The sequence below is a fragment of the Tachysurus vachellii genome, chromosome 6 (genome assembly GCF_030014155.1).
Source record: "Tachysurus vachellii isolate PV-2020 chromosome 6, HZAU_Pvac_v1, whole genome shotgun sequence".
NCBI classification, from domain to species: Eukaryota; Metazoa; Chordata; class Actinopteri; order Siluriformes; family Bagridae; genus Tachysurus; species Tachysurus vachellii.
Genome location: NC_083465.1, coordinates 5,836,250 through 5,849,993, shown reverse-complemented (window position 1 = coordinate 5,849,993; position 13,744 = coordinate 5,836,250). Strand labels below are relative to the sequence as shown.

General features: G+C 37.4%; 1 protein-coding gene across 1 annotated transcript; it reads right to left on the bottom strand.

Annotated features, from left to right (window-relative positions):
* Positions 1–9,811: 9,811 nt before the first annotated feature.
* Positions 9,812–13,480, bottom strand: perp (p53 apoptosis effector related to pmp22). The gene is made up of 3 exons (XM_060871862.1): positions 13,177–13,480; positions 11,825–11,965; positions 9,812–11,027 (listed from the first exon to the last, which is right to left on the bottom strand). The coding sequence occupies exons 1-3, from the start codon at positions 13,379–13,381 to the stop codon at positions 10,816–10,818; spliced, it is 558 nt and encodes a 185-aa protein (XP_060727845.1). The 5' UTR covers positions 13,382–13,480; the 3' UTR covers positions 9,812–10,815.
* Between the last annotated feature and the right edge of the window lie 264 nt (positions 13,481–13,744).

Below are 13,744 nucleotides of genomic sequence, written 5' to 3'. Positions count from 1 at the left end.
CAACTACTGAATCTGAATTCAAAATTCAGATCACCAATTTGCACAGAACGTAATAAGCTGCTCTGGAATTAGTTGAGGTATTTCTGACTTATTTCTGACATAGTTACATTCCAACTGTAGATCTAGTTAAAAAATATATATATCATTTTTTTCTTTGTGGGTGGGGGGATGTGTTTGGTATTTATTCACAATAAACAGTATCTGTATTGTGTTATAATAATTATTTATATGTCGTTCAGTAATAAATTATTTTTAATAGCAAAAGTAACATTGGCTTGGTGTCTGAGTTTGTTTCTTTCTTTTCCTTTTTTTTTTCCTCTCTTCAGACTCACACTATATCACGCACTACGTTTTTTGAAGACTCCCACACCCTGTGTAATGCCCTAATTGTCAGATCTATACTGTAGCTTGCAGCACATTTAGTTCATAATCAGTCAGCTGAAAATCCTCAGTTACAGTGAGGTTGAGAACTGTGATAAAGGCTTTAGAGAAGTGATACTTGTGGACAGGTTTCGCTATTAACTTTACAGTAAAATACAAAAATGTCATAAGCACTGACGGTAATGTGCTCTAATGTTTTAGATCTTGTGTAAAACACCGGTACACAAAGGCAGAGGAAGTCGACACATAATTGAAGTTGAAACACGGGAACTCTGCCATTTGTGTTAGGAAGTTTTGTGACCATGAATTACAACACGTGGTTTGTGAGACTTTATTTTTTTTTTATTTCTCTCCCTCTCTTTCTTTGGCCTTTTTGTCGGTAATTTTTTTTGTCACTCTTTCGAATAATTGTGTTGTGAAAGTTGGCCCACGCAAACTTGTGTGTGATGTGTAGGCAGAACAGCATCGGCCCCCTAGCCGCTTACTCACTGCTGGATGGAAAGCATCTCAGAGGGAGGGGACATTCAGAGGAGGCGGGGGAAAGAACCTCTACGTGCGTGGGTGCCATGCCTATCATCTGCCTACCATTTACCCACTCCCTGCCTTGCAGTCAGTGCAAATGTCTGAAAATAGCACAGTTACACAACGATAAGCTAACATTACTTTTCTGTTTATCTTCAGGACCTTTTGGTGTCCACAAAAAATTGAATGGAAACTTCAGATGCATATAACCCATTTATTTCTTTAGCCTAATAAAAAATTCTGGTGTCATAAATAAAGAGTGTTATTTTTAGTTCCTAGTGATGCAGTGAAAATTATTTGTATGCATGTTCCTTTTTCATTCTCCAGTTTTCTACCACTGTCCAAAAACCACAGTCCACAAGTGTGGACTGGTTACACTAGATGTTAATGCGGGTGCATGTTACCCTATGCGGGGTTGCAATTCCTGTTTCGTGTTCAGTGTTCCCAAGATCCAGGTCCAACATGACCCTGATCATCCTTACAATTAATTTCATTCCTTAAAGTAACTCAGAAACTCAAGTTGTGAAGATATGAAAGTTATTATTGCTTATGGAATAAAAAGTTCTGTTTTGATATTCACGTCTAATGTGTTCATTTACTCATGTTTTGTAAATGCTTTATGTCATTCAGTGTTGCAGTGGATCTGGAGACTATCCCAAGGACATTAGGTATGAGTTGGACACTCATTCACAGCCATTTAGAGTTTCCATTCCTCCTACAGGTAGTTTTGTTTTTTTGAAGGAGGGCGGTAACAAGGGAACGGGGGAGAACATGTAAAACAAAGTAACATGAGCTCAAGACGGTGCTCGACACCAGTGTGTCACTGACTAAATTGTTATTGATGTTAATAAATGGAAAATGCTGTCTTAAACGAGACTGACTTATCTTGTCTCTCTTTTCAAACTCCAGACCACTAACAAAGCAGACACATACTTGTTTTTTATCCTATTACATTCGGCTTTTTGATGAAAAATATCTGCCAATTAAATGACACCAGCTGACAAGACGGATTATGAAGAGTTTATGGACCAAGGCTGCTCTAATGAGCAAGGATCTTGTGATCTATCTATCTATCTATCTATCTATCTATCTATCTATCTATCTATCTATCTATCTATCTATCTATCTAGATGTTCATCCAATGGTAAATCATACGTATCCTTATTGTATAACTTTCATTCATTCATTCATTCATTCATTCATTCATTCATACTTCAGGGCAATTTAGAGTATCTAGTGATACTACCTACCATCTGGGAGGAAACTGGAGAATCCTGAGGAAACCCATATGTACATGAAGAGAACATGTGAAATTCCACATATACACTACCTTAGGATTGAACTGTGCAGCTGTGAACAAATACGGCAAATACATTTTTGTATTAATTAATATATCGTATCTTTATATATTTGGACTGCTTGGTTTTATGCTTTAAAACGTAATAATACATCACAACAAACATTGCAATCCTTTATATACTTTTTACTTAATTTGATTCAAAGCAAATTAAAGACACTATAAAGCCAATAATTCTGTATCGTAATTGTTGGTAATTCCCAGCTTGATGAAGGAAGTAAATTTTGTGGAAAAAAAAAACCTCAAAGAGAGTATATGGGATGTTTGACTTTTTTTTATATACCAACGACATGTGTGTTTAGTGTATGGAATGGAAAGGGAATTCCATATGTCTTAATGTGTAGCTATGTCCGATGACTCATACATTACATCAGGAAAAGTTCCAGTATTGATCTGATCACTCAAGGTACATTCCACAAATTTTTCCTTAACATGCTCAGACAGGAATAATGACTAATGTTTTAGGATATAATAAACATTTTCTACTCTAAGCAAAATACCAAGATAGATACAGTATAGATTTATTCAACATATATTACCGTAGAGATGAACTTTTGACATTTATCATGCTGTATTTATTTTTAAAAGTGTATCTAGATTAATCTGGTTCAGTAGTGGTATCTCAGTAGTCAGTGGAAATTACCCCGGTACTAAGTTCATGATGCTTTTTAAATGAGAAAGTGAAAGAAAAGACACCATTCATAATTACAGTAAATATGCCCTATTCACCTACAAGAAATTGTTTTAAGTTTCTCTATTTTTTTGACCTTATTGTAGGTCCTGCAGGCATTTGTGTATTTTATATCCTACATATAGGTGTCAATAAATCTGCAGAAACCCCTGTGATGCCATGAGAAAGGTTACAGTCAGGAATAGTTTATACGCTGCTATCTGATTCAGGGCCCTTTCTAGTAGTCTTATGGTCCATGATGACTCATCCTCGGTTGAGAAACCAAATCCCGTAAATTTGAACAGCATTTCATTCTGATTCAAGAAAAGCTGTAAGTTTGGAGTTCAGGGGGTTGTCCCCGGTGAAAACAGCACTTTTGAGTTCGCTCGAGTCAAATGAAGCCTGAGAAGCCACAGCGCCAGTGAGTTCCAGCATAGCTAGAGTGGGGGAGTGCACATGGGGAACATTTAAGACATGTAGGGGAATCACTTTGTCAGGTGCTTTCTTTTTGGGTAACTTTTCAGTAAGTCACAATTTGACTCACAGCTGGAACAAGCAGTCAATACAATTGGTTCAAATGAGTAGTAAAGTTTGACTTTGATTTTAGGGCTTTTTTGTGCCCCTAAGCAACTTCAATACTGAGAGACAAGATGTGTGGGGCCCTAGTAAAAAAAAAAAATTCTTCTGTAGATGAGGCTAAGGCATCTCTCTGTAGATCTTTATCTCTCTCTCTCTCTCTCTCTCTCTCTCTCTCTCTCTCTATATATATATATATATATATATATATATATATATATATATATATATATAGAGAGAGAGAGAGAGAGAGAGAGAGAGAGAGAGAGAGAGAAATTGTTATTTAGTTTATTAATAAATAACAGTTTATATAAAGATGTCTGAGTACATAATTTAACAAAGACTGACTTTATAAAACCAATTTATAAATAGCATGGTGGTAAAAATTTATCATTTCTCTCGATAGTGAAACTTTTTTGGAGTGAAGCTTTCTGTCTCCCCACCAGATTTTCAGTGACATCATGGCTAGACAACAGTAATGACATCATTGAAAAAAAGTAGGATGTTTAAAGAAAGGACATGCTGCCATCTAGTGGCAAAATGCTCCTGTGTTAACATTGCAAGTGAGTCCATTTTTATTCCACCCTTTATATATATATATATATATATATATATATATATATATATATATATATATATATATATATATATATATATATATATACATACAAATAGCTAGATTTATATCGTACCTTTCACCAAATACATTGTCACAAAGCTTTACAGAAATACAGATGTAGATTTATAGTGTTTAGATATTATACTGTATATAATGAACAGTTATCATAGTTAGACACATATTATAGATACAGTTGTATGTAGAAATTGCTGTAGCAAACTATTCTTAAATAGTATCGAGTTTTATGTTTTAACTAGATTTGTAAAGTTCGTCGCAACAAACTTTTATGTTGACTTTGACGATGGAAGTATTCGCAAAGGCCGGTGCTTTTTGGAGGCGAGTGGACATAAGGGTCAGTGTTACTTTTGGAAGCAAGACAGAAAGCTAGGGTGCCAAAACATTTGGAGGTAAGTGGAGACGAGCATGTGACGTCATCCGAAAACTCTTGAGGAAGTTCCCCACATTGGGCTGAGTGTTTTGATATTTCACATGTCCATGTTGTGAAAAGTTTTTTGATTTTGCATATTTTGGGTGTGGGGCTGCAGCACAACCGAAAGGCCAGTTTAAAAGTTTGTTCAGAGTATCACCCTAAAGGAGCTGGACGAGTTTGGTGTAGATAGTTCAACAGCTTGCCGAGTTATAAACCTCCAAAGTTTATAATGGGAGTCTATGGGAAAAAAGGACACTTTGAGACCCGGTACCGGAAGTACCGGTACTCGGATCGCTTAGAAAAGTAATAGCAACAAACTTCAGACCAGGGTCTACAACACGTCCGAATTTGGTGCATGTGGCTCGAAAGCCCTAGGAGGAGTTACTCTTGATAAATTTTTGTCTAAGCTTAAATAGGAAAACAGAATGTTGGCTTCTACAAGGCCAACATAATAATACTTCTGCTACAGTACAGAAGGTGTATAATGTTATATTTGTGAATGAGCATGTACAGTGGTGTGAAAAAGTGTTGGCCTTCTTCCTGATTTTTTATTTTATTGCATGTTTGTCACACTTTAATGTTTCAGATCATCAAACAAATTTAAATATTAGTCAAAGCTAACACAAGTAAACACAACATGCAGTTTTTAAATGAAGGTTATTATTAAGGGAAAAAAATCCAGACTTACATGGCCCTGTGTGAAAAAGTGCTTGCCCCCAAACCTAATAACTGATTTGGCCAACCTTAGCAGCAAGAACTGCAATCAGGTGTTTACGATAACTTGCAATGAGTCTGTTACTGCGCTGTGGAGGAATTTTGGTCCACTCATCTTTGCGGAATTGATGTAATTCAACATGAACTGCCTTTTTAAGGTCATGCCACAGCATCTCAGTAGGATTCAGGTCAAGACTATGACTAGTCCACTCCAAAGTCGTCATTTTGTTTTTCTTCAGCCATTCAGAGGTGGACTTGCTGGTGTGTTTTGGATCATTGTCCTGCTACAGAACCCAAGTTCACTTCAGCTTGAGGTCAGGAACAGATGGCCGCACCTTGTCCTTCAGGAATTTTTGGTAGACAGCAGAATTCATGGTTCCATTTATCACAGCAAGTCTTCCAGGTCCTGAAGCAGCAAAACAGCCCCAGACCATTACACTACCACCAACATATTTTACAGTTGGTATGATGTTCATTCATTCATTCATTCATTCATTCATCTTCTACCGCTTATCCGAACTACCTCGGGTCACGGGGAGCCTGTGCCTATCTCAGGCGTCATCGGGCATCAAGGGAGGATACACCCTGGACGGAGTGCCATCACAGGGCACACACACACACATTCACTCACACAATCACACACTAGGGACAATTTTCCAGAGATGCCAATCAACCTACCATGCATGTCTTTGGACCGGGGGAGGAAACCGGAGTACCCGGAGGAAACCCCCGAGGCACGGGGAGAACATGCAAACTCCACACACACAAGGTGGAGGCAGGAATCGAACCCCAACCCTGGAGGTGTGAGGCGAACGTGCTAACCACTAAGCCACCGTGCCCCCTGGTATGATGTTCTTTTTCTAAAAGTTACATTTACGCCAGATGTAATGGGACACACACATTCCAAAAAGTTCAAAAAGTTCAGAGTATTTTCCCAAAAGTCTTGGAGATCATAAAGATGTTTTCTGGCAAATCTGAGATGAGCCTTTATGTACTCTTGCTCAGCAGAAGTTTTTGTCTTGGAACTTTGCCATGCAGGCCATTTTTGCCCAGTCTCTTTCTTATGGTGGAGTCATGAACACTGACCTTAACTGAGGCAAGTGATTCCTGCAGTTCTTTGGATGTTGTTGTGGGGTCTTTTGTGACATCTTGGATGAGTCGTCAATGCGCTCTTGGGGTAATTTTAGTCGGCCAGCCACTCCTGGGAAGGTTCACCACTGTTCCATGTTTTTGCCATTTGTGGATAATGGCTCTCACTGTGGTTTGCTGGAGTCCCAAAGCTTTAGAAATGGCTTCATAACCTTTTCCAGAACGATAGATCTCAAATACTTTCTCTCTTATTTGTTCCTGAATTTCTTTGGATCTCGGCATGATGTGTAGCTTTTGATGATCTTTTGGTCTATCTTCACTTTGTCAGTCTTTTTAATAATAAACACCTTCATTTAAAAACTGCATGTTGTGTTTACTTTTGTTGTCAAAGTCCAATATTTAATAATAATTATTTATATAATCATTTGTTTGATGATCTGAAACATTAAAGTGTGACAAACATGCAAAAAAAAAAAAAATAAAAAATAAAAAAATCAGGAAGGGGCCAACACTTTTTCACACAACTGTGGGTAAAAACCCTGAAATGTCTGATATTTAAAAAATGTTCAAATCAATAGGTCACACTCTCAGCCCAGGATTGAGTAAGACTATTAGACATTTACTACATGATTCATGCTTCTTGTCTGTGGCCTGAATGGCACATCCTTCTTCAACAACAACACCTTTGTTCAGCTGAAATTTTTTAGAAACTGGAGCACTAGCAAGAAAGGGCTTTAAAATGTGCATGTACATAAACTGTTGTGAGGATTATTTGAATGGGAGGACTTTTGCAAATGCCCATCGTTGGGACATACCATCACTGTTTTTTACTTAAAATGATCAAACGAATTAAAATGAAATAATCGAGGTTAGTCATTAACATTACCAGAAATCAAATATTTTTCTGTAGAAAAAATCCTGCATTATGATTGACAGGCCACAGGGATAGGGACTGAAAATCTATTGGATTATTGTGTGCTTTGGGTGTGATGGTAAGCCAAAAGGGGTCCGAGAAATGGTTTGAGGAACATGACAAAGAGCTCAAGGCACTGACTTGGCCACCAAATACCCCCAGATCCCAACACCTGTTGGATTTCTTACAGAAATCTGCTGCTAACATCTTGATCTTGATCCGGTCAGAGCTGTTTAGGCAGCAGAAGGGGATTCTACACTATATTAGGCAAGTTATGGCTAATGGATGTATGTATCACAGGAATCCTGCTCATCTTTAATAATTACTATCGGGTCAAGCCTCAGCATTGTCATATACTGCTATAGTGTTAAACCTGGGTATTAATGCACTTACATAGCTTGTTGTTAATGATCTCTAATAAATCACATAATTATGATCTCTATTATATAATTTAAATGAACATGTGTATGTATGTTTTTATTCAAAAATCCTTAACCAAACAGTAACACAGTGTGCTGAACGACAACGTTGTGACGAGCAGGTGTGTCAGGTTTGACGTGTCAATCATCACTTAAATCTAATCCTCCCTTTCACACAGAAACTAGAAAGCCGGTATTTATCGTCAGCCTACACTGACGTAGTGCATCAAGAATGTGCACACTTTTTGATTCTGCATTACAGCGTGTATCGTTTCCATGACAACCATCAACACATCCTATAGTGTGTTATTTCTCACGTTTAACATTGATTACCCATCAATGACAAATGTGCACTTCATTAATAAATAATACATTGTAGTTTTTAACTATTTAAAGTTGTGGACAATCTGAAAAACAAGATGTTATTCTGTTTTACTCACAGTGCTTGCATAAGAATTTACCCCCTTTGACCATTTCTAGTGTTACAAGCTGGAACTGTAATGTCCATGTCCAGTGAAAGATACTGTACAAGTGTTCACTATCATTGCTGTAAAATAGGGTAAATACACATATTCCTTCAAACAGCATAATGAAGATCAAGTGGTAACCTAACCAAGTCAAAACATCATAAAAATAAACATAGAAAAAATATATCACCACCACACCTCTGCCTAGAGGAAGAGCTTTCTCTGACTAATTCTCTCCTTACCAGGTGACTGACTTTTGATAGGTGGCTTCCTGTAATAACCTGCACCTGAACAAAATCATGGTAAAGTGAGCAAACCACTTTTTTTTTGTATTAAATAAATATCTTATGTGATTGTCCCATGTTAGATAAAACATGCATTTTTCAGGTAAAATAGAAAAATTGTGTTTGATTATTATTATTATTATTAGATTAAAGTAATTTATTATTTCTGATCTGAAGGATAGATGAATACACTGAATATGGAGTTAATATGAATATGGCTTAGTTGTGAGGAATAAAATTAGGAAATAAATGATTTCCTTGCTTGCCAAAGCTTCTTTATTTAGTTCATTAAACAATCTTTGCAAGAAACCCCTCCAAAAACCCCCAAAAATAGCCCTGAAAATTCTTAGTCTTGGAAATGGGAGATAATCTTTGTTTTCTCACATCTTGGGTGGGAGAAATGTGCCTTTTTGTCATTACTTAGTAGGAACACTCCGTAATGCTTTCCTTCCCCTCCAGAAATGGGTTTGCACTTCATAGCTACACAAGTCACAACTCACACATACACTTTCCTAAAAATGTCTTGCTTCCTAATTCCAAAACTTAAATGATGTAAAACAAAACAAAACAAAACAAAAAAAACCCTGGCAACCCTGATTACAACTCTGGTGTGTGTGAGACAGAGAGTGAAGAATTTCATCAGTAAGATTTGCCCACAACAGCACAGAACTACCACTAAGGAAGGTTACAGGAATGTCATGAATATTTGTACGATTAATTCATAACGCTGTGCTATCTTTCATTCACAGGAACAAGAATTTATTTGCAAGCTTTTCCTACATAATTAAATTAAATTTAAACCCATATCCAACTGTAAAATACAGTGCAATGTTAATTTAAAATGTGTGTCCCAATTTACCTTATGGATGACTGAAGTGTGTTAACTTTCTTATGCTTCCTTTAGCCAAGAAATTATTTATTTTAGTCCCATAAGGAAAAATCTCATATACAGTATGAGGTTACAATTCATTCATCTATGGTAAGCAAATACTTTATCCTGGTCAGGATCACAGGGGTTTGAGAGCCCACCCTTAACGGGATGCCAGTTCTTCACAGGACAGCCTTCACACTTAAGGGCAAATTTGATTACCAGGGTACCAACTGCTATGTTTTCAGAATTTGAGTGGAAATCTAAGAACCTGTAAGAAACCCACACAGACACTTGGAGAACATACAGAACTCCACAGACCAGTGGCCTGTGTTCAGGATCAATCTGGGGACCCGGGTGCTAAGAAAAGCTTTCATTTTTAACTGAATTAAGTATTGCCAGCTCATTTATGTGGAAAAATGTGCAATTCATATATTAATGTAGACTCATCTTTAACTTCTCAAAGGACAAATGGTGCAAAGAATCAAAATAGAGTCCATGCTTGGTATTAAAACAGACGTGCTTTATTAAGGGAGCTTTATTATGCATTGGTTTGCAATAAGCACTAGACAAAATGTATTAAAATACCGTAAATACGAAAACAGCATGTTAGTGTTAACATTTAGTTGAAAAAAAAGGAAAACAATCTAAAAACCTGGAAACCCTTTAGAATATTTTGCAGTGTTGAACTACAGAAGACTTTTCCCTAACATCTATCTATCTCTCTGATCTTTATATCTACACACACACACACACACACACAAAGTTGTAAATGTAAAAAGGTATTTGCTCAAGCAACAGAAACATTCATCAGTCCATTCACACCACACACAACCTATACAAGCATCTGAGACGAGTAGCATTATAGACTATAAAAATATTATCTTTAAAAAGTATTCTCTATATTGTCAGTATGAGATTAAGGTTTCAAAAACAATTGAATTCTTGCAATACTAATATTACTCTACAATTTATAACTACTATTTTTTTAGCAATGCTGTCTACTAAAATGTCTGTGCATGTCTACATGAATTATTATTCAATTATTAGAATTGGGCCTCTGAAAACATATTTATTCCAAACAGAAGCTAAAGACACATCAAAGTTAGTTGTAATAAAGTGGTCTTTATCGATAAAACCAGTCAGCATTTATAGGTAAGATTTTTACACCGGTGCTTTGATGAGAACCCACTGGTTTTGTGTCTACATGGAACAGAAAAAGTAAATCATATCAGAAGATAGTGACAAAAACTGAAATGTGGCCTTGAAGGACATAAAAGCAGCTACGACCAGTATTGGCAGAGCATGCAATTAAAATAATTGTTACTATAAATAATCCATGTTAAGGCAGAAAATACTGTTCATGTATCCCATATTCTCTTTAAGTAAACTTTGATCCTATCTTGAGCAGGCTGTGCCAATTCCTGTTTGGAGCTTTAAAATTGCTATTAAAGTCAGACAGTTCTGAGAGCAATTGTGCGATGCATAGTAGGACAGAAAGGGCTTCTAGGCTGATGTGTAGATGTACTTGGTCTTTGCTGTGCCAGTGAGATAGTCTTCATAGCGGGGCAGGCAGCAGAACAGGACTGTGCAGCCAATTACAATGATGGTGGCTCCCCAGCCAAAACCATACGCCCAAGTGTAGTTATATTTTCCTTCAAAGATTTGTTCGTTGAATTTCACTGGGTAAATTATCAGAGCAATGATCTGGAGTATTGCTGAAATGACACAAGGCAGAAGATTATGTGATCATATTACAAAAACAAGATCCAATGGACTGCTATGACTGTAGCACACCTGACTGTAAAAGTCACGTCATAAATACTAGTAGCTTTTCAAATTTAAAAATTCCTAAAAAGAACCAGGCCCAAAGAAACAGTAACGATTCCACCGCCGCTGGGACGGGCTGAGACGAGACTGAAAGTCTTGCACATACGTGTAACTGCCTCGCCCTTTGGGGTGTGTAGCTGCAATTCTTTCTCACAGGAGTAAGAGAGATAAGCGTACTCCACCCATGATTATTACTCTTCAAGGACAGGCTCTTCCCGCTCTACCACCTAGGTTAATGTTGTACAATGCAGTCAAGGTGTGATGACAAAATAGTCTGACTACAGAGAAAGTCATGACAGGTTTTGACTACCATATTGACGTCTAGGCTGAGGCGTGTTGTGAGTGTTTGGAGTGATTCAGTAACCTAGAAACCACTCCTAGCCCCACAGGGAACCAGCATAACAAAGCTGAGGGCGGTAATCAGAGATACAGAACTTCCTCAAATAACTTAGACAGAGCACAAGGCTTGCCCTTGTTCAGACTTGTGCTGACTGATGCCATCATTTTTCCAGTGTACGGTTGTAAAATAAGTAGTTTAGCTACTATTTATGAATATTGTCCCTCATGTGCTTGTTGTAATACAGAACTAAGTTTAGTTTTTTTCTTATATCTTCTCAGACAAGAGGTTAATCTCTGACATTTATTTAAACACAGACCATATCTCATAATTCAAAGCTGTTCTTACCAACAAGCATGAGGAGCAATGCAATTGGTGGCATGAGCGGAATATTAAGGGTACAGCAGAGCGCCACACAGGAGATGATAAAGGCTACGATGAGGATGATGAGGCCGATGATCATCAGTGCAGCGACAGCCTGAGCCCATGCTGAGAAAAGCAAAGCATATAATATGATTTCTGTAAGAACATTACTCAACACACACACACACACACACACACACACACACACTACGCCAATGGACATAAACAATACGAGATAAACGTTTAATGAAAAATTCTCAATTTAATTCAATTTAAAATGAGGTCAACACAAGCAGGTATTTGACTGTTAATGCTGGTTGTACTTTAACTTGTACAATACAAAATGTCTCATGTGTCCACACCCTGGTTTACTGCGATGAAGCGTAAACAGATGGCTAAAAGGTGTGACTGACGATATCAGACTTTTTTTTTGTTATCTTCTACTTGATAGGACTGACCTGCAATACTAAAACAGTTTATAGCACTGAGTTGAGTGTTGGTTGTGAAACTAGTTCAGAAACCCCTTAAACAATAGGTGTTTGTAATGACTATTGACTCATTTGTATGTAAAATAAAAAGGCATTTGAATCTAAATGGCACAGTAAACACTATAGTGCTGATACAACAGCGAATATAGAGACATTTAAAAGACATCCAGATTAGCAAACAGACAAAATGGCGTTCGGCCCCTGAACACACACACACACACACACACACACACACACACACACACACACACACACACACACACACACACACACACCTGTGTAGTACACAAACACAAAAGTCTGGCTACTGGTCTAACAAGTTATCTTTCAGACATTTTCTTGTAAATTAACTTAAATTTAAATGACTTTAAATTAGTTTAATTGAAAAAAGTATTAAAGGCAAACTTTTCATTTTACTCCTATTACTATGGTCAGGTGTAAAACGACATAAAACGTTTTCTAAAAATAAAACTTACACACACACAAAATAAATAAATATATGAATAAAAATAACTGACATTTATATCGAAAGTGCGAACGTGTGTTATGAAGATAGCTGCTTCCCTACAGTGGGCGAGCAGAGGGAAATTCCGTGTGTTCAACAGTTCGTGTTAATTAAACTCACAGCTCGATGCGGTAGTTACTTCATTTTTACTTTTAACTTCAGATAGAACTAAAAAGACATCCATATAGATAGAAAAGTGAATCTTTTACGCACTATAATACACCGTTTTAGCCTAATAAAGCGACAGAGACCAGGGCACCTGCGCAGCTTTAGGTCAAATCAGTTAACAGAAAAAAGTTAACGAATAAACACCAAACACTGTTATAACTGTTGGTGAAACTTACAGAACTCCATAAGAGACTTGCAGCTCCAGACGTCATTGCGTCCTCGGCACTGATCCCACATACTGGCGTAATGCGACTTGGCGTCTTCGTCCTCCACCCATCCGGACTGAGCCGCGATGGCGATTATATCAAAAATGATGGCGAAAAGCAGGAGAAGAGGCAGAATCCACCTGCACCGGGGATACGCGATGCCACAACGAAACATGTCTGAAACGCGATGGTGTGTGTGTTCACTGCTCGGAGGGTCAAGTCGTCCTGTTTGTTCGCCTGTTCTGTGTCTCACTAAACTACACCCAGTGTAACCTGAACACACTGGGAAATATACAAAGGCAGATGTACACACCCTCATCACAGCAGGAGGAGCCACACACACACACGCTTTTACTTTTTTTTAATGCATGTATTCTTTACAAGCAGTAAAAGAAATCGATTAAACAAAACACAAAGAGGAGGTAAGGTGATATAAAAACAACATACTTATTTTTCAATAATGTACAGCATTTAGCAAACAAAATATTCAGAGTGACTTACAGTTTTATACTTCTGAGGGTTAAAGGGCTTTGTTCAG